The sequence below is a fragment of the Artemia sp. Qi Xiang Cuo genome, chromosome 6 (genome assembly GCF_049724085.1).
Source record: "Artemia sp. Qi Xiang Cuo chromosome 6, ASM4972408v1, whole genome shotgun sequence".
Classification (NCBI taxonomy): Eukaryota; Metazoa; Arthropoda; class Branchiopoda; order Anostraca; family Artemiidae; genus Artemia; species Artemia sp. Qi Xiang Cuo.
Window position 1 is genome coordinate 14,696,891 of NC_142799.1, and position 26,548 is coordinate 14,723,438.

At 37.1% G+C, this 26,548-nt stretch overlaps 1 protein-coding gene across 1 annotated transcript in view; it reads left to right on the forward strand.

Moving 5' to 3' along the window:
- The first annotated feature begins 1,728 nt into the window (after nt 1-1,728).
- The window catches only part of shtd (anaphase promoting complex subunit 1), a 220,066-nt gene continuing 195,246 nt past the window's right edge, over nt 1,729-26,548 (forward strand). Inside the window, exons 1-2 of the mRNA XM_089090505.1 lie at nt 1,729-1,839; nt 11,883-12,047. Coding sequence (XP_088946631.1) covers nt 1,789-1,839; nt 11,883-12,047 — 216 coding nt within the window. The 5' untranslated portion in view covers nt 1,729-1,788. The remainder of the gene's footprint in view (nt 1,840-11,882; nt 12,048-26,548) is intronic.

Here is a 26,548-nt window from a genome sequence, read left to right on the forward strand (position 1 = left end):
TGATGAAAACATTAATATATGCGGGCAACAGTGATCGCGCCGGGGGCGCGCCTCCACCGTCTTACCGGTGGGGCGCGGGCGGCCCCCCACCGCCGCAGTTTTTGGCCCCACCGCCGCCAGTCTTCCCTCATCCGCGCGGCGCCCTAGTAGAGAGAATATATAGTATCGGCAAAGGCCATACTTTCCGTGAAAAAAAGAAGTGAAACACAATTAAAACCACACAAGATTCATCCTCTGTCTTCGCGCATGCGCCGTTCTGATGTACACATCCCGGAATGCCTATAGAAAAACCTGATTGAATGCTGAGTAGCAACTGAACTTACTTTACTTTTACTTTCGGCGGGAACCAGACGATGATCCATCCTGCCCGGCATCAATGGACGATGGGATGACTGATGTAGTTCAACACGATCTGTCAGCAGCAGCCTCTTCTGCAATATTCAGCCAGTTTTTATCCCAATGACGTCCGTGTCGTCGAAAGCCACCCCAAGGATCCAGGTCATTCTTGAATGTCTGCCAGAGATTCTTCCTTTGGCCGCCTGGTCTCTGTTTCCAAGTTGAAAGGGGGTCGCAGGTGAGGACATCCTGCGATATAGTTCCAGCTGGTTGTTGTAGTGTGTTTCCAAAGAATTTCAGTCGTTTTTTTTAGGATTCCCAAGAGTGGGGTTGTCAGGACACAACACCTTTGACCATCTGCGTTCGAGATTATAGATTATTAGCTGACCAATTCTATGTGTCTCATACAGCAATGGCCGAATACTTCGAGTGAACATCTTTTTAGGCCTTTAAAGGCCAAGTTACATAGGCGTACAGCAGGATCGATTGAACAGTTGCCTTGTAGACGTTCATCTTCGTTTTGATGTCAATTTCATGTCTATTCCAAAGCGACTTCTTCATGCTTGTAAAGACACCCCATGCCTTTCCTATTCGAGTTCTAACGTCAGCTTCTGCACCTCCATTCGGAGGTGCAACTGAACTAGGCTGTGACGACACCGCTCAGAGCCTTGTGACGCGGTATCAAATATGTTACATGTTTGGAAAAAGAAGACGCTACAGTTCTATAGTGTCAGCTAGTGGTGGAGGGAAAAACAAAGAAAAGGAAAAACATCGGTACTACAAATGCGAAAGAGAAATTTTTCTTGTTGTTCAAGCCAGGGAAAAGTTAATTCTTTTTGTTGCGTTTTTGGCCATGGCGATTCTAACAGTCTATTTTTTGTTTGGATTCGAAAGCATTTTTTACAGTTTCAGGCTACTTTTGAAGTTTCCATAGATTTGTCTTCAAAACAAAATTAACTATCTTGTATACAGTTTAAAACTGTCTAGTAAACATCAGGATTTTAGTAACTAAATAAAAACTTAGTGGATTATGCTGAGTTGATTGTTCCGATGGTACTTTCGCTGGTAACGCGTCACGAGGCTCTGAGCCGCGTCTTTACAGCCTAGTTCTGTCGCTACTCGGCATGTACGATGGATTGTGCTAAACCTCTTGGATTGTGTGCTAAACAACTTAATTGTATCAGTAGATTGTATAGATTCACATAATTTTTGTGCAAAATTTGGAAGAGAAGGGATTAGGGAGGGGGGATGCTTTCAGAGTTCTTCGTCTCTTTCTTTGTCTAAAGAAATTCGTTCCTCATCCTACCTAAATGACCTATTCTGTTCGAGATTTCTTACTGTTCACAATGCTGGATACAAATTTACGTCTATTTGATTTTAAGAAACGCATCGTGTGTGTCTAAATAATTCTGTGACAGAATTTCCTTAATTTTTGGTATACAGTCAAATTTAATGAATGAAACCGATCTTGCAGATAAAATGATTGTTTTTAACTCATGCCAGGTAATAAAAATTGGTATTTGCAGATTTTCTGGGGATTAAAGGTGTTTCAATAAGCCTAGCGGTAAAATTGATAATAAGCATTTCTATCGGAAATGCATTTCAGCCCCCCTATATAGGCCAATTCAGGGTTAGGTTAGGTATAGCCTATATTGGGGGGGGGGGGCTGAAATTCATTTCCAATAGAAATACTTAGCCTATTATATTTGTAATCAGCATGAAAAAAGGCATCAACTGGTGTATTCACTTTATTCCTAACTCAATAATATGATTTCATAGAACTTTACCCTTTTTAGGGATGTATCTATAGACTAAAGTAGCCTATGTCCTGGGAAGATATTTTGAAGTACCTACTTTCTACTCCCTCTAGATGGCACTGCCCTTGAGCAATGTTTATAATAACAGACTATTCAGGTACCTAGCTAAGAAACAAGCTCACCTCTATAGTCAGAATTGCATCCTGAATTCAAATTTAACATTCATTTGCATTGGAAATGAACTTTACCCCACCTCTATATATAAAGCCTACCAATTCATGTTATATATTTAGGCCTATACACCACAGGGTAGGGGTAAAGTTCATTTCTGATCCAAATAAATATTAAGTTTAGAAGCTAGATACAATTCTGACTATAGAGGTAAGTTTGATTTTTACCCCCACCCCCCTAATGTGCAAATATATACCCTGTTGAGACCACCACTTTATTTACTTTTGATTAGTAAATTTTTGATAGTTTATCAAAGTTGATGCTTATAAAGTTGATTATAACATTATTTCTAAAAAACAATAGATATTAGTTAATGTTTTATTGCCTATACAGTACTTAAAATCCTTGTTTTAAATGTCTTCTATGTATTGCCTGTATGTATGTACCTCTTTGTTCTATATTTCTTTTTACACCCCTAAACAAACTAGTATTTGATGTTTAATCCTTTACACATAGGCTATATTATTTTATCTTAATCCTAATTTCCTACTCTTCATTACCATCATTATTACTAAGTAATGCCATATAGTTAGGCAACATGATAAGTGGTTTGACCTATACAAATAGTCACAAAGAATGCATAACTCCAAAAGATGGTTCAAGACCAATTTTGTTTTTTTGACAAATAAAGCCCAACTCATACACTATAGTGGTCAGAAGCAGGGGCATACCAAGACTCATTTCATTGGGGGGGGGGTCGATCTCTGTAAATTTTACCAAATCACTACTTGATTTATGCCAAATTTTCAGCAGAAATCAAGAATTTTGCTAAATTTTGGGCAATTTCACAAAATTTTCACCTTTGGCAAAAATTTTACCAAATCTCAAAATCATTGGGGTGGCGGCATGCCCCCCCCTTGGGATACCCCTGGTCAGAAGTAAAGGCTAAAAATTATGCAGAATATATTAAATATCATTTTTATTGTAGATGGTGAACAGCTTTTTATTTTTTTATGGCAGGGTGATTTTTATAGCTTCCTGATTTGTTTCAATATTTTTACATCATTTTAACTTCAACAGATTTATTAGAACTTTAATCCTCACCAGATTTTAGATTATATTCACAACCATTTCCAGTAGCTATCTATGATGTAAAATTTTTTAAGGTTACCTTTAAATTGCTGGTATTTCTTTGTTCACAAGTTTATCAGAGAAGGAAGGCCTCTAAAACATAAACTGTATAGGGACCACCAGCATGTGGACACCTCTGCATGTGCAGCTACAGACCTTCCCCCAGCAATGGGTCAAATTGCTTGGTGCTGCAGAACACCAGATGAGAGGATCCCTTCCTAGAGGGACAACTATGAAGGGCAGATGATTCAGAACCCTGGACAATGGCCTCTGCTAAGGGTAGAGAGGAATAGTATACCACTATCTTGACAAAAAAAGCCACAAAACTTCTCTTTTTTCTGCTTTTAATACAGTTCTAATTTTTCATAGTTCCACAAATGTAGGGAATTGTCACAAGTCAGTTTATTTGAGTTACTTTTATAGCTATACACTGTGTTGATTGAGAAGTAACATTTTGTGTTTGTTTTAAAATTCAATTTTGGTCTTTACTTCTATCTTTTAACTTTGTTTTTTAGCTCATGGAGAACATTTAAAAGAAGAAGCATATTTACTAATTTGTCTGATTTAGAGGAAAAGTGCATTATTGTAATAATTGATCTATGTTGATGCATATTCAACAGTCTCTAAAAATTTAAGAAAACTTGTTAAAAGAATACATCAAGAATAGTTTATAAAAAATTATTTTTATTTAAATATTAATAAAGTAAAAGTAATAATGGAAAAGACTAAAAAGAGTATAATAAAAGCCTGGAATAAGCTGATATTTTCATTATTAATGATATTATCTCCTTCCTAACTCTTCTGCTATGCAGGGGTGAAGCACCAGCATTTTTATTGAGGAGGCAAGAGGGTCCATATCCAGATAGTCAAGGGCTATGGGCTATATTATAATTTTTTCCAAATTAATGGGGGGGGTCCAGTTGACAACAAGGGAGAACAATTAGAATTTATTACAAGGTAATTTTCACATGCAAGAACTCTCAAACCTGAGTCACTTTGATAGGGTAGCCACAAGGAATAAAATAAATGGGAGAGGGTAGGATGTCACAGGGATAGAGTAAGAAGTTGAGTTGGAAGTTAGTAACAGATCCTACTGAAGAGGTTTAAAGTTCCTCTATACCAAAATGGAATTTTCTTTTTTTGCAAACAGAAAGACCATCAAAAAATGTTTATTTGTTTTCTTTAGTATGCATTTCCAGGGGTGGTCTTGTTGAACCATTGATCCTAGAAGATCAAGAGAGCTGGTATAATTGGGAATCAAAAGTTATAGTGCCCTTTTTAAGTCACCAAAAAATTGGAAGGTAGCTTGCCCCTCTCTGATGCTTCCTTTTTTCTCTAATTAAAGTTGTCCAAAGCTGCCTGATTAAAATTTTGGGGTAGCCATTTTGTTCAGCAAAGATGAAAGGTTCAATAACTATGCCTTTGGGGATAATATGACCACAGGCCCTGGGAAAAGGCTATAAGTTAAAAAACTAACCCATTGTTTATGTTTAATTTTTTTCAGCAAAGATAGAATTGTCTAGAGGGAATCTTACAGGTTGGGTGTTTTATATGGGAGGTACTTTCCATGGAGGGGATTGAATTTTTCACGAAAGGGAGCCAGATTTACCAACCTTAGAAAATGGTCAAAAATTGAATATAAAAAAAAACAAGTTTTTTCAGCTGAAAGTAAAGGGTAATATTAAAACTCAAAATGAACAGAAATTATTCCATATTTGATACTTGCTCTTTATGCTAAGTTGCAACTTCTTAAAAAATGATTCCTGAAACACAAGTGCTGTTTAATTGGAATTAATTAAAAAAACTTTTTCCACAAAATAAGTTTTTCAAAGAAAAGTAAAGAACTCCATTAAACCAAAAATGAGTAAAAATAAAATCAAATAATCTACCAAGTGTGAAACTACCACAAATCAGCATCAATAAATAAATGAAACCCAATACAAATAGAAATTACAATAATTAACTGAGTCAAACTCAAAACAAGCAGAAATTAACATAAGTTGGGTGCAAAACCCCTATGCATTCCCAAGGACAGAACAAAATTTGCACTTTACTGAAAAAATATAGACGTTTTTACTTTTATAACTTTAATAAATCAAATAATATTAACATTTTGATTACTAAATATCAGTATATGTATATTAAACTGACAATGCACATTCATTTGTATTATATACCTTGAAAATACATACTTTTCTTTGAAAAACTTATTTTGTGGAAAAAGTTTTTTTAATTAATTTCTGTTTGTGTTATATTGACATAGTCTTCTAAGGGAAAAAGAAAATAACACTTTAAATCTTTCCGTTTTTAAGACTTTATAGTTTGGCCTGCTATTTGTATGCCGGAGAAAAATTTTCAGTAATTTTTAACAACATATACCCTTTTAAAAATCTGGACACAAATAGTACTGTTTAATTTAGTTTCATACCTCCTCTAGTTGACCTGAAATGGAAAACTTGATACCATTTGCAGAAAAATCTGTTTACTTTCTTTGATAGCTTGGATACACTTATGCTATTGTAATTTGATTAAATTTTAAGAGCAGAATTGGGAGGGTGGGAGTGGGAGGGGGATTAGTTGCCCTCAAATCACTTTTGACTATTAAAAAGGGCATCAGCCCTTTCTATTTTCAATTGAATGAGTCCTTTTCAAAGTTCCCATGACAACTCCTTCGATACAAAGTGCCCTGGTTTAAACAACAACAACAACAAAAAATAATACATTATACCCACTTCAATCTTTACTATAAAAATGTCAAGCCTTCCAATCGCTTTTGACTATTAAAAAGGGCACTAGGCCTTTCAATTTCCAATCAAATGAGCCCTTTTGGAAACAACAATGCTTTCTATAGGCAACTTATATTCCCCAAGGATATAAATTATTACCCCTTCCCTAAGGTTTTGTAGGGTGGTTGTATTTTTCTAAGACCGAATTTCAAGAGCATATTATTACGTTGAACAAAAAGGCTATTTCCAACTATTGATTGGACGTGTTTGAAAGGAGGGTGGGCGTGAAAGGGGCGTTAGGCGCTCTCCAATCACTTTCTACTATTAAAAATGGCACAAGCCCTTTCAATTTCCTATAAAATGAGTCCTTTTGAAGTTTGTATGAAAAAACTTTCAATAAAAAACTTAAATGCCCCCAGGGTAAAACTTACGCCCCTTGCCCTGGGTGTTGGGGGGGGGGGGGTGCCATACTCAAAGACCTATTCTCCAGAAGTTTCTACTACGTTGAAAAAATGGCTATCTGAAAATTTTTATTGGATGTGTTTGGAGGAATGGTGGTCGCGAGAGAGGGGTTAGTTACCCTCCAATCACTTTTGACTATTACAAAGGGCACTAGCCCTCTCAATTTCAAATTGAATGAGCCCCTTTTGAAGTTTTACGACAACTCAATCTGTAAAAACCTTATATGCCCCCAGGGCAGAACTTACAACCTTTGCCCTTTGGGCTCTGGGGGTTTGTCATCCTTAAATACGTAATTTCTAGAACGTTCAACTACGCTGAACAAAATGGCTATCTTTAAACTCTGATTGAATGTTTTTGGGGAAATGGTGGGCGTAATATGGGGGTTAATTACTCTCCACTGACTTTCGACTATTAAAAAGGGCAATTTCAGTTTCCAATCAAATGAGCCCTTTTTGAAATTTCTGTAACAACTTTCTATATAAACTTTATATGCCCCCAGGGCATAACTTACAACCCTTGCATTGAGGGCTCTGAGGGGGTTATCATCCTAAAAGACCAAATCTCCAGAACTTTCAACTACATTGAACAAAATGGATATCTCAAAATTTTGATTGGATGTGTTTGGGAAAATTATGGATGTGAGAGGGGTGTTAGTTGCTCTCCAATCATTTTCAACTATTAATAAAAAAGGCACTAGCCCTTTCAATTTCCAATTGAATGAGCCCTTTTGAAGTTTCTTTGCTTTCAATAAAAACCTTATATGCCCCCAGGGCACAACTTACAACCCTTGCCTTGAGGGCTGGGGGGGGGGGGGGGTTTCATTCTTAAAGACTTAATTTCCAAAACTTTCAACTACGTTGAATAAAATGGCTATCTAAAGTATTGATTGAATGTGTTTGGAGAAAAGATGGGCATGAAAGGGGGGTTAGTTGCCTTCAAATCACTTTCGACTATTAAAAAGTGCACTAGCCCTTTGAATTTCCAATCAAATGAACCCTTTTTCAAGTTTCTATGACAAAGATTTCAATAAAAACCTTATATGACCCCACGGCATAACTTATAACCCTTGTACTGAAAACTATGGGGGAGTGTCCTGCTCAAAGGTTTAATTTCCTGAACTTTGAACTTCGTGGAACAAATTGGCTATCTCAAAATCTTTATTGGATGTGTTTGGGGAAATGGTGGGCGTGGAAGGGGATGTTAGTTGCTTTCCAATCACTTTTGACTATTAAAAAGGGAACTAGCCATTTCAATTTCCAATCGAGTGAGCCCTTTTTGAAGTTTCTACGACAACACTTTATATAAAAACCTTATATGCCCCCTGGGCATAATTTACAACCCTTGCCCTGAGTGCTGTGGGGGGGGGGTTGTCATACTCAAAGACCAAATTTACAGAAATTAAAACTACATTGATTAAAATGGCTATCTTAAAGTTTTGATTAGGTGTGTTTGGGAAAAAGGTGGTCATGAGATGCGGATTAGTTGACCTCTAATCACTTTCGACCATTTAAAAGCACACTAGCCCTTTGAATTTCCAATTGAATGAGCCTGTTATAAAGTTTCTATGACAATGCCTTCTATAAAAAAAACAACTTATTTGCCCCCGGGCATAACTTACAACCCTTGTCCTAAGGGGGACTGTCCTCAAAACATAATTTCTATCCGTAAATCAACTACACTGAACAAACTGGCTATCTCAAGATTTTTATTGGATGTGTTTTCGGAAATGGTTGGCGTGGAACAGGTGTTAGTCAACTTCCAATCACTTTCAACTTTTGACAAGGGCACAAGCCACTCCAATCTCCAGTTGAATGAGTGCTTTTCAAAGTTTATATGACAACTTCTTTGATACAAAGTGCCATGCTCTAAAGGAAAAAATTAATAAATAATACATTGTGCCAACATTGTTCTTATATGTCCCCAGTGCATAACTTAAAACCCTTGCCCTGAGGACTGTGGGGGAGTGTCCTCCTCTTTACTTAGTCCCCACTTCTTGTCTCGTTCTCGAGTGTCCCTATGATTTATACAATAACTTTCTATATAAACCTTATATGCCCCCAGGGCATAACTTACAACCCTTGCACTGAGGGCTCTGAGCTGATTATCATCCTAAAAGACATAATTTCCAGAACATTCAACTACGTTGAACAAAATGGTTATCTCAAAATTTTGATTAGATGTGTTTTGGAAAAAGGTGGGCATGAGAGGGGTGTTAGTCACTATCCAATCACTTTCAGCTATTAAAAAAGGCACTAGCCCTTTCAATTTCCGATTGAATGAGCCCTTTTGAAGTTTCTATGACAACACTTTCAATAAAAACTGTATATGCCCCCATGGCAAAAATTACAACCCTTGCCCTAAGGGCTGTGGGGGGAGGGTTTGTCATCCTTAAAGACCTAATTTCCAAAACTTTCAACTACGTTGAAGAAAATGGCTATCTAAAAATTTTGATTGGATGTGTTTGGGGAAAAGGTGGACATGAGAGGGGGGCTAGTTGCCCTCAAATCACTTTTGACTATTAAAATGGGTACTAGCCCTTTGAATTTCAAATCAAATGAGCCCTTTTTCAAGTTTCTACAACAAAACCTTCTATAAAAACCTTATATGCCCCCAGGGTATAACCTACAACCCTTGCCCTGAGGGTTTTGGGGGAGTGTCCTCCTTAAAAACATATTTTCTATGTGGAAATCAACTACGCTGAACAAAAATGGTATCTCAAAATTTTGATTGGATGTGTTTGGGGGAATGATGGGTGTGGGGGGGCTAATTGCCCTCCAATCACTTTCGATTATTAAAAAGGGTACTAGCCCTTAGAATTTCCAATTGAATGAGCCTGTTTTGAAGTTTCTACAACAACGCCCTCTATAAAACCTTATATGGCCCCAGGGCACAACTTAAAACCCTTGTCCTAAGGGTTGTGGGAGAGTGTCCACCTCAAAAATATATTTTCTATCTGGAAATCAACTATACTGAACAAAATGACTATCTCAAAATTTTGATTGGATGTGTTTGGGGGAATGATGGGCGTGGGGGGGAGGGCTAGTTGCCCTCCAATAACTTTTGACTATTAAAAAGGGCATTAGCCCTTTGAATTTCCAATCAAATGACCATTTTTTAAAGTTTCTACGACAACACCTTCTATAAAAACCTTATATGCCCCCAGGGCATAATTTAAAACATTGCCCTGAGGGCTGTGGGGGAGTTTCCAACTCAAAACCAAATTATATATCTGGAAACCTAATACGGTTAGAAAATTAGCTGTTTTAAGATATTTAGTGGATGTTTTTGGGGGAATGATGTGTGTGGGGGGGGGGGTAGTTGCCCTCCAATCACTTTTGACTATTAAAAAGGGCGCTAGCCACTCCAATTTCCAATCGAATGAGTCCTTTTCGAAGTTTCTACAACAACTCCTTTGATACGAAGTGCCCAGGTATGGAGAAAAAAAAAAAACACATTGTGCCCACATCATTCTTTACTTAGGCAATAATATCTGTTCATTTTTGAGTTTTGATGTTTCTCATTACTTTCAGTTGAAAAAATTTTTTATTTTATTTAATAATATTATTGGCACAAAATTTTGCTTTTATGAGCAGGCTTCAAGTCTTCCTGAATTCTCCCTGAAATGATGCTCCTACTTCTATGTAAATAATATTGTCTAAATTTGGCCACTTACAGAAGGGAAAGAGTTAGATTTTCTTTGTGGAGAGAATAAAAAACTTTTTCAAAGTTAGTTAATATCATGTAGATTTTAAATCACCATTCACAGATTCTTCAGCGAGTACTCAAATGACAAGCAAAAAGTCTACACAGAAGTAATTTAAGCATGTGGAGCTGATCTCTGAGTGTGCCATCTTTTTTTGACTGGAGATGTTTGAGACTAATGTGAGAAAGTTGCTTTCTGGGTATAGCAAGTAGAATTATCCCTTGCTGAATGTTCTATTCCGATTCATTGCCTTTTTTAAATGTTCAATTGTTGTTCTATGCATTTTATATAATAGAACCCTTTACAAATAACCACAGAGTTGCAAAAAAAGGAGCCTATTTAACCCTGAAAGACTTTTTTGGTTTAAAACATTAAATCTGAATTCTCAGAATATTTGGGTCAATGTGTATTGATTAGGAATGACGAGACTCGAGGGCCTAGAGCATACACCAAATATGGAAGAACCTATAAAACTGAATGTTTTTTGATAAGGTGTTCAGTATAGAATTCCTCTTTCCATTGTTGGGGGACCCCCATGCAATAAGGTCACTTGATAAGATTATTTTGCTAGGTAAACTGTAAGACTAGCAGAGCTGAAACTCCAAACTCTTGTATACAGGAGAAATAGAAGTGATGCCATTTTAACCTGTAAGTTAATGAGGGGTAATACACTCCCTGCATTATTTCCCGCTGTTGGTCCAAACTCAAGAACTAGAGTTCATCAGTTGAAACTTGTTAAGGAGCCTACCCTATCCAGAGTCCATGCTCAATTCTATTCCTCAAGAATTGTCAAGAGCTGGGATAAACTCTCTAACAAAACTGTAACTTCTGAATCTGTGGACATCTTCAAACAAAGACTGGGTGCTGAGTGGTCCTTCAGGGAGTGTAAACTCAACTGGGAAGGTATTAATCAGCACTGTGCACCTGGTCACTAAAGAATCCAGAATACAGCTCAAATCGTCAACTCTGGAGCTCTACAAGGAGAAATCCTTAGATTGCTCCAAGCTGCAATTTAAAGTAAAACTAAGGCACCTTTCAACACATGACTAAACAATTGACAATGGTTGTAATATTTCCATTAGCAGCCCTGTGTATAAGCAATTAGACTTAGTTAGACTTAGGTCCTCTCATGCCTTGAGGTGCTAAGGAAACAACTGTTGATCTCCATGTCACTTGGTCCTATGCCAGCAACCAGAGCTCCTGAATTGACCTACTTGAATGTGTAGCCTCCTTCTCTAGTTTCTAACTAAGAATTATATCCCACTTCTGCACAGACTAGGCAGTTTCCAGCAAAGCACTATATGGGAGTCTGCCCTCTTTCATTCTTATCATATGTCCCCAGTACCTCCAATGCCTCTTAAGTATTTCAATAGTGATTAGAGGCTGCTTTGTCTGGGCTCTAATCTGCAGCTCCATGGTTTTCATCAGAATTATTCTTAACTGACTCTAGTCTGGACTCCAGATTACTGAAAGATTAGAAAGGGATGGAACATTCATCTGTATTGAATTTTTATTGCTGCTGAGTTATCTGCGTTATATTGTGCATTAAGTTGTAGAGAAATAAAATTTAACTTGAATATTACTTATATAATTAAGGAATACCAACCTTTTGGACGGAAACATATTCCTGATTCTGAAGAAGTTCCTGCAGGAAAAACTAGCAAGTGTGATCCATTTCTCCTTTTTTCTAATATACAAGATGCAGCTTTGCCTTCACTCTCAGTATTAGAGCCTTCTGTAAACAAAAATGAAGTGAGAGAGGTAAGAATTGTCTTTGTTTTAGAATATGCATGTGCTTAATTATTAAAATACCTGGTCTGCTTTGTTTCTTTAAAGAAATGTCTTTTTTAAATGTAAACACTGCAACTTAAAAAAAAACTTTTTGATAAACTATGCTACTGAAGGGTTACTTTTCTAGCAAGAGAAGGTGCAGATAAATGAATATGTATCAATGCATGAAATTTAGCTATCTTCAGATATTTTTATCCCAAAATTGGAATCTAAGAAGCTTGGCAAATCTGTACTACTACTCAAGTTTGCCACTTTAATCATTTGTTTTAGCATCTATAATTTATTAATTTTAGTACCAAAACTATTCTAAAAGGAAGAGGTCCAAATGTTCCAAAATTTTAGATAACTTCCAGCTTCTGAACGCATTAAAAAAACGTCAAGCATCATAATTACACATATAGCCAAAATAGATTCCTGCTTTTACAGGCTTGAGCTAGCCTATATACAACAAGCCACTCGTCCTCGTCTATAGTGACAGCTTTAGTTCCCAGTTTGCTCAACAGCCATGATATTTACATGTGTGCCAATATCCTTGACATCTGTATCTGAGTTTTACATGGCCCAGCAAATCAGTTTCTTCTTCAAGAAATATATGATTTGTTTAAAGACAAGTTATTTTGTTTGTGGTAAGAATTGAGGATTTATGGCTCCAAAGTTTTCCCCAAGGTTTGCAGCTCAGCATACCTTAACATGCTTTTTTCGTTTGATGCCAGGATTGGTTCTATGGAAGTTTGGCAATTAAACAAAATACACTGGGCATTTATTCTTGCTTGAGAGTATCTTTATAAAGACGGAAAAAAACAGAAGTAGTTCAGAGTTACATTCTAAACCAAAAAAATTCATTTTTTATAATTGATTTTTCATTTTTGAATCTCCTGCTTTCATAGTGAAAACTGTTATTTACCAAAAGGAGATTTATTTGTATTAGCTGGTGTTGTTTTTAAGAGGAGGAATGAGTATTGCTGACCATTTGAAGATACTATTTTTAAAGCCAAAGGGATGAAAAGACTAGGGATAAAATGCTTGTCTGTCTGCAAATATATTTGTTGGTTGAAATTGTCTATATTATGACAGTTGTTGGTTGGTTTGTGAAGACCCTCATAAACCCAAGTACCCATTCAAAACATGCTTGATAGTAGAAAAGTTTCTGAACTTTTCATTTAGCCTTTGTGGCAAGCTTTTAACTTGGACTTGGGAGTAAATCCTTCTAAATACATGATAATACCAATTCGTTTCTTCAAATCCCAGCCCCATTTTCTCAATCCTATATCTCCTGATATTTCCATGTCCTCCTTAAAATTACTTGGCCTCACAATTTCTTCTAATATGAAGTGGGGTATCCATGTTGAAAATGTCATAAATAAAGATAAAGCATCTATCTCCTTCCTTAAGCTTCTAGATAAATTTGACATCCCCCTTCCTATTCTTTAAGAATTTATTGGTTTTTTTTCTGCCCTCGTCTCAGACATATTTGTCCAGTTCGGCACCCTGATATTTGCAGGGAAGAGTCAGATAAAATTGAATCTATCCAAAAAAGAGCCCTACAAGTGAGTCCCATACTCTCTCTTTATAAAAAAAGGCTTTTATAAAGAGAACTTTTGTAAACAGGGGCGGATCCCTGGGGGGAGGGGGGACCCTGCTCCCCAGATTTTTCTTTAGCCTTAATTGCAAGCTTGGGGCATGTAAAAACAGCACAGCTTTTTTGAAAGGCTCACTTGTTCTCACATCAAAATGAACAAATATTTCTAAAATGGTAAAATCTATGATTATAGGTATTTTTATCAAGTTTATGAGGACCTGGAACTTAGTTGTATGTCCTTTAATGCGTGTTTGTTAAATGTTTCATGTTCTAATGTACCACTGATCACACCTGATAGTCTCGACCTATAATATTTTCCATAAAATTTCATTTTTGCTTATGTAGGAGTTTCAAGCTATTAGGTTAACATAGATTTTAAATTAACGTTAAATTCAAAGATCAGCGTGCACTGTTTTATCTAGATAAAGATAAGATTTATTTCAAAAATAGCTATTCACAAGCCTGGCTGGGCCAAATTCGTATTTCAAATTTAAAACAAAATCAGAAATTGGTTTAAAACTTAATTTGCTTAAAACTGACCAAAGAACGTACTGTCATTTTATCAAAATCGTCAGAAAAAAAAAGCAAATAGTAAATATTAAAAATATATATATATACATATAGGTGCCATGGCATTAACTTGATAAAATTAGTAAATTAGGAAAGGTCATTAACAGCATCAAAAGTATGACAAAAGCGAACAAATACAAATTACAAGAAGTAGCTTAAAGTCAATAAATAATATCATGACAACAAAAAATCGTTAAGAAAAGACGAAAACAAAATGGTAAAAATGCCAAAACAATAAATATCAGATTGAAAAAAAAATCATTCTCAAGTCAATAAATTAAGCTGGGGAATGTCAAAACAAGCTAAAAATGATAAAAACTGGTTAAACTTAATAAAAATAAAATAAAAGAAGGGGGAAAACAAAACAAGCAAAGAAATACAAAAACCTGGGCACCACCAGTACTAAATAATTGAAAAGGGAAATAAGCAGGTTATTTTGTTGATTTGTTTCCGTAACGAAGGGGACAAAGTTTTTTTTATATCTGGAGGTAAAGCAGTGAATGGGGGGACAAGGTAGGAATGGATTCAGAAACAATTTGAGGTGGTTGGAATCAGGTTGGGAAGTGTCTATTGGGGAAAATATTTTCCATGCGGGGGTTCGTTAGTGCATTTTTTTTTTGCAAAACAGACACAAAGTAACTGTCCTGCACTCAATTGTTTCTAACCTAGCTTTTTCTTTGTTAGAAAAAGATAGTATGGAACCTATCTTCTTTGAAAATTATTTGTAGGGCTCTTTTTAGATGGATTCAATTTTTCCTGATTCTTCCCGGGAGATGCCCGGGTGCCAAACTGGACAAGCATATTGAAGAAGTGGGCTGAGAAAGGAAGTATACTTCCCTAAAAAATGGGAAGGAGGGATGTTAAATCTATTTAGGAGTTTAAGTAAAGAGACAGACGGATTAGCTTTATGAATAATATTTTGAATGTGGATACCCCACTTTAAGTTTGAAGATATTGTGACGCCAAGTATTTTAAAGGAGGATACATAAATTTTAGGAGGGATAGGATTAAGAAAACAGGACAAGAATTTTGGGAAGCGTATTGGCATTATCATGGATTTAGAGGGGTTAATTCTCGTGTCTAAATTCAATGCATCATCTACTATGTCATTGAGGATGCTCATAGGGTTGCATAATACATTTCTGTGACTGTTAGGTTTCAATGAATGTTAGGTCATCAATAAATTTCTATCTGTCAGGAATTTCCTTAACAAGGCTGGTAATCGTAACTGAATAAAGGAAGGGGATGCAGGAGAGCACTTTGGGACAGTCCATTGTGTACAGGAAGGGAACTGGAGTAATGTTTCTATTATTTGACTACCTGCGACCTATTGCATTAGAAGGAGGCAAACAATTTCACCAGGAAAGAATTGACATTGTATTCAGTGACAAGTTTCTTGACTAATATATTGTGGTTAAGAAGGTTAAATGCCTTTGAAGGTCAATGGACGTTAAGTTTAGCCAGGAATTAGGCTTTTCAGGAATTTATCCAATGTAGTCAATAAGAAAAACAAGATAATCGGAGGTAGAAGTGGATTTGAGATTCCCAAACTGCCACAGTTCAGTTTAAGGTATAATTTTTTCCTTTAGCCAGTTTGCTAGGAATCCTTTATGTAGTTACGAAAATATACGAGTTTAAGAGAAATAGGACGAACGGCTTCAAAACCAGGCTAATGTAACCCTGTTCCCATATTCGTGGAAAACGCTCAGACTCAGTAATCTCATTGGAAAGGACATTTAGGGGCTTCGAAAGGAAGTCATTGAAAGCACTAATAAGAGAAAATAGGTTATCCAATGGGCAACGCATGTTTTTCAAAGTTTCTCAATTCTTCTTTCCCAGATCTTAGATGAATCTGTTGGGTATTAATAAATCAATTTTGGCAGGCTTCAGACGAGAGCTGCGAGGAACCTGTTAAAATTATTTGCGATAGTTTTGGGGGTTTCAGGTACATTGAAGTTAGCTGTTCAGGACTATTGCCACCAGGGCCGTCACGTATGAGGTGGGACGCCCCCCGCAATGTTTTTGGTCACTCGGTAAAAAATAAGTCGGTAAAATCGTGTTTTTGGCGTTAATTTTTTTTTGACGCCGTTAAAATTCTTTGTTCGGTTCACTAAACACTACGAAAATACTGACATGGCATCTACAGAATATTTCGAACTTGGTCAGTAAACGGATCAGTTTTACCGACTCCTGCCGTGATTTTACAGATGGTGCCACTGCTTTCCATTTGGTTAAATAAACACCATTAAAATAGTGACAAAATATGTACCGAAATCTAAATATCAGTTGATAAATGCAGCGGTTTTACCGACATGTGCAGTGATTCTACGTATTGTATTCGAAACGGACGTTATGCTAATTGTTGACAAAAAACAGTCGGTAAAACTGACCAGCCAGTCGGTAAAATCTCTTGCCATGAGGGATCCCGGGTCATGGGACTGTACTTTAGTAACAGCTATAATATCAGTTTGATTCAATTCTGATAGCACCTTGAGTTCGATAAGCTTATCAAAATTGAGACTTTCAGCGTTAGTGACTAAAGATTTAGGAAATTTAAAACGATTTGGGAGACATGAAGTTTAAGAGTTTGAATAATTATTTGGTATTGGGTTATGGGACCTAGAAAAGACAAAGTAAGGGACGGACTTATCTTGGGTGTTGAGGGTTGGGGAATAGGACAAGGATACAGAGGAAGCACGATGAGGAAGATAGAACTGGTTTTCAGTTGACCACAAGGGAGAACAATTATATTTTATTACAAGATTATTTTCAAATGCAAGAACTCTCGAACCTGAGTCACATGAATAGGGTAGCCACGAGGGATAAAATAAATGGAAAGGGTAGGATTTCACGGGGATAGGGTAAGAAGAATTCGAGCTTGGAGGGTTCTTGATAGGGGAAGAGGAGTGATGGGGAGCTAGGATGGTGCTAGAAAATGGAAGTAGGGTGGGAAGCGTCTGGGAGAAGAGGGGCTGAGTTTTTTTTTTACAAATGGAGGATGGAGGAACGATATTTTTTGTTGTTAGTCCTTTTGAACCATGAATAATTCATATTTCGTTATCACTATAATTTTGACAGAACGGGTCGGTAACGTTTTCACTAACCTACATAGATTTTGGTTTAATTTTATTGATCCTCGTGGGAGAACTGGATAGGGTCATTTGCTTGGCAGGATTAATTACTGATGAATTATTAACTTCCGCTGAGGTGAGGTCGCTGTTACAGTGCCTTGGATCCATCTTGCTGAATTGGAAAGGAAGAGGAATGTCGCATTCCACGTTTTGGGTAGGCTATTCAATTGGTTAGGAATTTCTGGATCCGGCATTGTAGGCAGTAGATTAGAAATAATTCCGGATATATGGGTCGGGGATTCATCTAGATTTTGTTTCAACTCCAAAAACCACAAAACTGTTTCTGATTTTCAGATTTGATTGGGGTAGCTCGGTCTGGCATACAGAGTTCTTAAGAAGGGGAGCTGGCCCTTTGGGACAACTCTGAGTTTGACATGTTATATCATATGTAGCGAAAATTGGGCGAAATTCTGTTTGAACTGACACTTCTCGTGAGGTAAAGGCTAGATTTGTCGTTGGGGTTGCTGAGAGTAGGAGGGGGGTCTACAAAATCAAGCGCTGTCCTTAGTCTGACATACCACTTCCAGAGGGGAGATGTCCCTTCCCGATGGAGGTCGGGGGAAGTTTAATCAGCCCTGGAAAGAGAGAGTCAGCGGAGATTCGACATTAATCTTCTTGAGGATACTGAACATCCTGACTCTTGAATTAGTAGAATGGGAATGCAAGGCGAAGATAAGACAGGTGACTTAAAAGAGTTTGCTTGCAAGTTAGAAGCGTCCTTAGAGGAACAGTCTAGACACAGCCACCTTTCATTCCAATTGGTAGCATCAATTCGAGCACACTTTTCAGCTCCTGCATGAAAGAAGAATTGCACTCCCTTCTTGATAACAATAGATACATCAAAAGAATCGAATTTTCATGTTGATTCAAAATATATAAAACTCATTAAGTTTATTGTTACCCATCAAAAGTTGAGAGCCTGAGAAAATTTGGTCAACTTTTGGAAAAAGGGAGAAAACCCCCCAAACATCAAGTGATCTTAATGAAAATCACACCATCAGATTCAGCATATTACAGAATCCTACTGAAGAGTTTTGGAGCTCCTGTGTACCAAAATGTGGAATTTGAATTTTTTTTCAAAAAAAGATCATCGAAAAATATTTATTCGTTTTCTTTAGTATATTTTCCTCAGGGGTGATCGTGTTGAACCAATGATCATAGAAGATCGTGAGAGGGCTCATTTGATCGGAAATCAAAAGTTCTAGTGCCCTTTTTAAGAGACCAAAAATTGGAGGATAGCTAGCCCCATTCCGATGCTCCTTTTTTCTCCAAAGTCGTCCGATTCAAATTTTGAGATAGCTGTTTTGTTCAACATAGTTGAAAGGTTCAATAACTATGCTTTTGGGGATAATATGACCACCCATAGCCCATAAAAAAAGGTTATAAGTTAAAAAATTTACCTGTTGTTTACGTTTAATATTGTCCAGCGAAGATAGAAATGTGTGGAGGGAATTTTACGGGTGGGGGTGTTTTATGTGGGAGGTACTTTCCACGGAGGATATTGCCGTGAGGGGAGGAAGTTTTCATGAAGGGGAGCCTGATTTACCGCCCTTTTTGAAAAACTATAGGAAATTGAATATAAAAACAAGTTTTGTCAACTGAGAGTAAAGAGCGACATTAAAACTCAAAAGGAACAGAAATTATTCCGTATATGAAGTAGACCTCGGCGCCGCACCGGTGGATAGACCGATCGCCGCCGACGAGAGGCCCAGTCGAACGCCGCCGAAGTGTCGTAACGCCGCCGGTCCGCCGCAGGCGCGCCGCCACCGGCAGAGGCAGGGGCGTTCGGTCGACATGAAATTAATTTTGCGGCAATTCTTTATTGCGTCAACCGCAAAGTTGGAGCTTATCCTTCTCGCGTGGTTTAGTATTTCGATTTTCCTGATTAGAAATCAAGCAGGGCTTCCACTATCCCCGAATTTTAGGGTATTTACCCGAAAATCTATGCGTCACCCCGAAAAAAAATTTGGTTCCTCGAAAATCACGCAATCACGGTGCCACCCCTAGCGATTTATCACCAGTGACTTTCCCTGCCAAATATTACTTTGCATACCATAATTCTTCACTACTATCTTGTCCATTAATTTTCGTCTCTTTTGCTACTTTGCATAAAAACCAGACAGATGCAATATGCAATTGCAAATATTGCAATATACACAGTTCTTCATATGTTGATTAAAAAAAGTATCGTCTTTATGAAATGAGTTTAAATAATTTCGAATGCAGTTTCCCAATCGCTATTTCTTGCATTATTCGTAGTCAAGAATTTTATTTTCAAGTTTAATAGAATTATAGAACGTATTCACTACTATACAACTTCAGCCTTCAGTTGGATTTTGAAATTGACAGCTGACAGTTAGTTTCTACAGCTGAATTGTAAGTTTACGGATTTTTTTTTGCTGTTTTTAGATAAGATTTTATTAATGTTTAATGCTCAATTGTTGAACGCCTGATAGAAAATACAATCTTTCTTTCTGAAACATTTTAACCCCCCCCCCCCCCCAAAAAAAACCTTCTATTGAGACGAAATATAGCTATAGACTAAGCTATGTACAAGGTTGGGGAATTATAGACTGAACCGGAAGTTACCCCAAAAATATGATTAATAAATAAATTGTAAATTATTGCCTATAGGGGGGGGGATAGGGGGCTATCATTTTTGAATGATAATACCTCATTTTATTTTATTGAAAGCAGGGATGCCAAAAAGATAATTATTTTTTTCATTTAAAATTGAGACAGAAGAAAATGATATCAAATTCCCTGAGAAAACATTGAAATATTTTGATAGACCCAGGGCCCCCCATTAGGACTTGTTCATTGTATTGGGTATTTTGTGATTTCTCATAGGCTACTGGTCTAATTTGGCTTTTGTGTGTGCTTCCTTTTAATTAGATTCTTTAGATCTTATTGAATGCCACGGCGAATCTATGACTCAGTTTTCCAATAATTTGAGGCATATCTGAATAATTTCGACATTTTGTTGTTGTCTTTGAACTCCCTTACTCATACCCTTAATTTTTTTTAAAGGAAGACTAAGCTGTTTCACGTTATTTTGTGTGTTTGTTTGAACCATATAGTGACCTAGTTAATTATTAAGTAAATGATTTTTTTTTATTGAAAGCAGGGATACCAAAAAGCAATTTTTTTTTTAATTTAAAGCAGAGACGGCATCCTATCAAGGTGGTATCCAGAGGGGGGGGGGTAGTGAGCTATCATATTTAAATGATAATACCTCGATTTTTTTTTTGAAAGCTGGGGTGCCAATAAGTAATATTTGTTTTTTATTTAAAGCAGAGACGGTATCCTATCAAGATGGTATCCCGAGGGGGGACATAGGGAGTTATTATATTTAAGTGATGGTTACCTTGATTTTTTTTATTGAAAGCAGGGATGCCAAAAAGTTGAAAAGTTGACAAAAATTAACAAGATTTCCGTGAGTTATACTTGATACAGCACTTACATGGTTTTATCGTCCAAAGGGAAAGGGACATATGCGTCCAACCCGTTTTTTCCTTATTGATGAAATGGGTTTACTTTGAAAATATTTATTCATAAGTACCAGGCAGATTCACACTAAAACGAATTGGTGTGACGAAAGTGATATCGACATCCCCACCTAACGTTGCGCTCGAGTGACAATGGCGCCCTTGGTCCAGTGCTTAAGTTACATTAAAAGGCCGGGTCATAGTAAAAGCTTTCAATTTGGGAGGTTCAAGGAGGAGTCTTTGACAGTCACCTCCTTGAATCTAGTACCCTATGACCTCAGGGTACTAGATGTTGCAGCGTTCTTCAGTATCTACAGTGGTTTAAAAAATTCGATCACCCCACAAATGATTACCGAAAATATGCACAAATACAACAAATGTAACATTTGGAATATTATAACACTTTTTTCAAAGCTTTGAAGAAAAGCAAAAAAGGCTAAATACCCCTAACTACGCTTGAAAGCTATTTTAAAAAGAAACTCTTTGGAGATTTCCATGGAAATGACCATAGCAGAAGCTTTGAGCCTGGGTGGGGATCAAAGAGGTGTCTTTGAGTAGTTTGACCTCAGGTGACTTATTGTTGTGACTTTCTTAAATTTGGTAATTTTTGTGAGCATTTGGAAATCAAAGCTTAAACTCAATAACTGATACTAAGTGTCCTAACATTTTGCTTGGATTGAAAGTGACGAACTAAGATGAAAATCCCAACATATTTTTGAAGCAACATAAGTTTACATATTATTTCATTCTATTACGTTCTAAACAAATTAGCTTTTCATCTTTCATCGAATCAGATGCCTAATACTTCATTTTTGTTTATATTAAATAAAACCTTAACTGTTTTTTGTTTTTTTTTAATTGAAATCTTCTCATGTGAAGTGTTCATCATGTATTTTTCAGTTTGATAAATTTACTCCTTTTAGATGCAGTTTATAATTTAACTGATATTAGGTATTTATCAGTTTATAATTTGGAATGAATCCCCAAAAGAAAAAATGAATAATATCCAAAAGAGCAGCTAAAAGCAATAAAAAAGCAGCAATTCAGCGTTAGCTTACATGACATATATTCTATAAAGAAGACAAAAAACTTTAAAATGTATTTTCTTTTAATTGTTATTAAAAACCAGTTTTTAATACAAGAAGGCTTTTCAGAATCCAAAAGAGCAAAAAAAAACAAACAATCAATCTCAAAGTCGCCCATTTCAACTTTATAAAGGTGACAATGGCATAGGGCATTATGAAAAAATTAAGCTTCTAAATTCAAACTTATATTCAAAGTTTTTACCCAGATAACTGACGAATTTTGTGATACGGTATTTGAAGTTCTGTATGCAGCAATGCACGATGAAAAAAACTACTAATTTTGATAATTATTTATGTTAAGAATACATAGCTAATAGATACTTCAACTACTCGTATTATGCAAGGGTTCTGAAACGCCACAGCCATTTCGTTTCTACGAGATTTCTTTTTCTCTTGATGAATAGCGAAGAAGACCAGCCAGCGACTTGTGAATTTTTGAACTCATGAATAGGCTCGAATCTGTTGTAAATTTAAGCTGTGATTTGAGAAAGACTGATGAAAACATTAGTTTTTGCGGTCACGTGTAATTTTTTCTTTAGAACGAGCTTTTTTTATTGCTATCATTTAGAGTTAGACAGTCCGGCCGCGGGACATCACAGTTGCCCGAGGTTTTTTAAAGTTCATTTCTGCTACACTCTGTGTAGGCAAAATAATTTCGACCAATCACAATGTCCTGGCCCTTTTATAAGCACCCTTGATTGGTCCAAAGTGACGAAGACTAGAAATTGATGTCTAACTAAGCACACGTTTGAATGTGCTTATGGCGATTTAATAATGCTTGGGGCCAGTTTAGTATAAGATCTCTGCTGGAACTAACGAAGAATGTTTAATTTGTTTTTCGTAGTTAAGCATTCATTGATCCGTGTTACATGGGGACTTAGCTTAAAATCTCTGATTCTATCAGTTATGACAATTATTCTTTTCCCCTTTTAAACTTAAAAGTGGTTCACATGCAACTGAGCCCCATTCAACTATAACCCATTTAACTCAACCCCATTCAACTCCACCCTCATGTTTCTCAACCCACATCCAATTCAACATTAGTGAATTGGCCCTTGACTCTTGTGCATCTCAAATCTATTTAACTCAGCCCCCGTGCGATTCAACCCTCTCTTAACTCAAACCCCCATGCAATTAAATCCCCATTTAACTCAACCCTTATGCAACTCAACCCTTATGCAACTCAATCCAATTCAATTCAACATAAAGAAAGAAAAACGAGCAAAAATGGGGTTTTTAAAGGCCAAATGAAAATACTGAAAAAACACAACAAAGCGAATATTTCAAGAGGACAAACGCCTCTCTTCTTCAGCGCGAAACGAAATAATGTATCCAAGGAAAGTGCAGAAGAAAAAAACAACAAAAAAACAAAAGCGGGAAGTCAATGTGAAAAGAACCAAAAAACCAAAGAAAAAACCAAAAACTTAGAAGATGAATAAAATTCAATAAAAGCCAAAAATTATATGAATTAAAACCAAGTACCTAACAACCATAAAAGCCGATTTGCACAAAATCCAAAAAATTATGAACTGCCATCGACGGATACTAGCATTTTTTGCTCGTTTTTCTTTCTTTATGTTATGTCAGGCCACTGTGGTTTAAGAAATTAAATTAAATTCAATTCGATTGAATTCAACCTGACGTTGCAGTTACTAGTTACACGCACAAACAGGGTTGAGTCGCATGGGGTAAAATTTAATGGGGGATTTTGAGTTAATCAGTGGTGGATTTATATAGGGTTGAACTGAATGTGGGCTGAATTACATGGATGTTATTTGAAGGGAGTTGAGTTTAGGGGGGGGGGGGGGGGCTGAGTTACACTTGCTGTAGTAAAAGTTTCTAATTCTAACTGTAATTAACGACAAGAAGAATTAAAAATGTGGTTACTATTTGTAAAAAATGATAATATTTATTAAATGGTTTTGATACTAAATCGACAGTTTGATTTGTAAATGACAAAAATAATTTTTGCTTAGGAACTAAAAGTATCCACGCCAGGTTGTAATTGAAGTCTGAACAACGAAATCATGAAAGGGAGTAAAAATCTTGATACCAGTAGAGATGACCCTAAAGCTCCCATTGCCCACCCCTGCTGCCACCTACAACTTTTTTTTACATAATTCATGTCTGTTTGTTGTCAGTGAAAATGAAAAAACAGAAATTTTCTCACTTGAAAAACCATGAATTTTGTCACATTTATGGTTGTTTTCATGGATGGTTATGGATGATTTATGGTTTTTGTCAGTGAGAATTTTAAAAAAAGTAAATTTTTCAAATTTATGTATGTCAAAATCAATTAATTTCTTTTTTTTTTTTTTCTAATTTATAATTTTAAAAACAGGAAATTTAACTCTGAGAAAACAAAAAACCACGTGGTGCTGTCACGAGTCATGACACCTGTGCTGTCGACCTCAATTCACCTATCGTGAATCAATAATTCCCCTTAGAAACAACAAATTAATTTCCCCTTTCTTGACAGATCAATCAATCAATGACATCATCTGTCAGACTTTAAACATTTTCGCCTAGAAACATTTCTCCAGGAATAGATTCAAATCATTAATGTCTTTGCCTCGGGAACAGTTCTACTGGTCGAACTCCAAAGGATATTAATAACCAAAGGCCATGGAAACAATTAGGCAAGAAACATCTTAGCGATGAATTGTTTTAGCGCGCGAAAAGGTTTCCTATTAATTTGAAATGCGTTAGCGCAGAGATGCCAATAACAAAGGAACACGCTGAATTTGCGTTTAGTGATTATTTGGGCGAAACCGTTTTAGACAGGTTATGGAACTATTTCGGTGAAAAAGATAGAGACATTTTAAAAGAAGATTTTTGAAGAGATTTTAGAAGATAATTTGAGTGTGGTCGTTATAATACACAAGTTTCATTTGAACAGTGTTGTGAGGTCCTCTAACCCAACCCCAAAGGGTTCCAATCCTCCTACCCCAACCCCGAAGGAAGCCCCCGGTCCTCAAAAGCCCCCCAAGCTCCCAAAGGCCCTCCACCGGTCCCCAAATGTCCCCCAGGCCCCCAACTGCCCCCCGGACCCTCAAAGGCCCCCCAAGCTCCCAAAGGGCCACCGGCGCCCCCAAAGGCCCACCCAGACCCCCAAAGGCCATCCCCGGGCCCCCCAAAGGCCCATCGAGCTCCCAAAGGACCAACGGGGTCCCAAAGGCCCGCCACTGGTCCCCAAAAGTCCCCCCGGCACCCAGAGGCCCGCCCTGGGGGCCCCCCCCCCCCAAAGGCCCATCGAGTTCCCAAAGGACCAACGGGGTCCCAAAGGCCCTCCACCGGTCCCCAAATGTCCCTCCGGACCCCCAAAGGCCCTCCCTGTGCCCCAAAGGCCCACCGGTCCCCAAAAGTCCCACCGGACTCCCCAAGGCCCTCCCTGTGCCCCAAAGGCCCTTCCCTGTGCCCCCAGTCAATTATCAGAAAGTATTGTGACACAATGGATAGAACATATGAAATTATTGATGAACTTGAAGCCTTGGCAGCCACAATTAGCAATGTAAGTTATGTTTTCATTTTTTATTTTAAAAATAAAATTGTTTTCCGTGGTCACCCTCTACTATATTCGGGTAAACCCCCCCCCCTATACAAACGTCCCTATATGATGTTTATACTCGATAAAAAGTGTAAAATACGCTTTTTTTTCGTTACGTAAACCCCATCCTTCCTTCCCCCTCTGTTTACGACCTTAATTCTAGCAAAAAGAAATAATTTTCTTTTGTTAAATTTATGCAATTTTAAGTGTCTATCTCCTAGCTAAAAGCGATCATTGACGTCCGTCACTGGTTCTATTAACCTATCCTTGTTTTGATAAAATGCTCTCCGGAACGAGGCCCATAATTAGTTGTCATACTTTCCCATATGTGCTTACGATCTCAGCAGCCAAAGTCAAAAGGACCTCTTTCTCCGTAAAAATTAAAACACTATGATGCACTTGTAATAATTAGGTGCAGACGCACTGTGCTATTTTGGAGAACCGGTGAAAACTCGTTATTTTCAAATTAAGATCTAACAATATATTTAGGACATTGGCGAAAGGGGGAGGGGGCCATGCCTCAATTCTATCGCCATCATTGTAAGGTGAAAACAAACTGTTTCTTCGCGTGAAAAGTAAGGGGGTGAGTTTAAGAAAAAGATACATTGCTTTATTATGCGTAAATTGAATAGCATTTTTACCATATCGTTCGGTGGAGGGAGGGGGTATTTTTCCCCATGTCTTTTCTCAGGGATATTTTCCGTGGGGGTTATTTTCCGTGGGCTGTTTTTTCTGGGTGTGTGATAAATACCAGCTATCGTAAAAGGATATGGAAAGATAAAAAATACCGTTAATACTTTAAATACACCAAACAAGGCGTGCACAATGCAGATTAAAACCAGAAAAGAACAGAAACGCTTAAAAATAAGAAATTAGGCCGATTTATATAGGCGGGCTTTTGAAGGCCTCAGTGAGCCGTAATTTACAGATTCAAAAAAGGATGCACTTAGTATATTTCACGAAACCTGATTTGGGAGGTGTAGTTTGATTTTTGGACTTTTCAGAGCTAGGATTCTTAGTCACTCATAGGTGTTTGTTGTCTGAAACTTCGGGTTTGGGATGAGTAGTTGG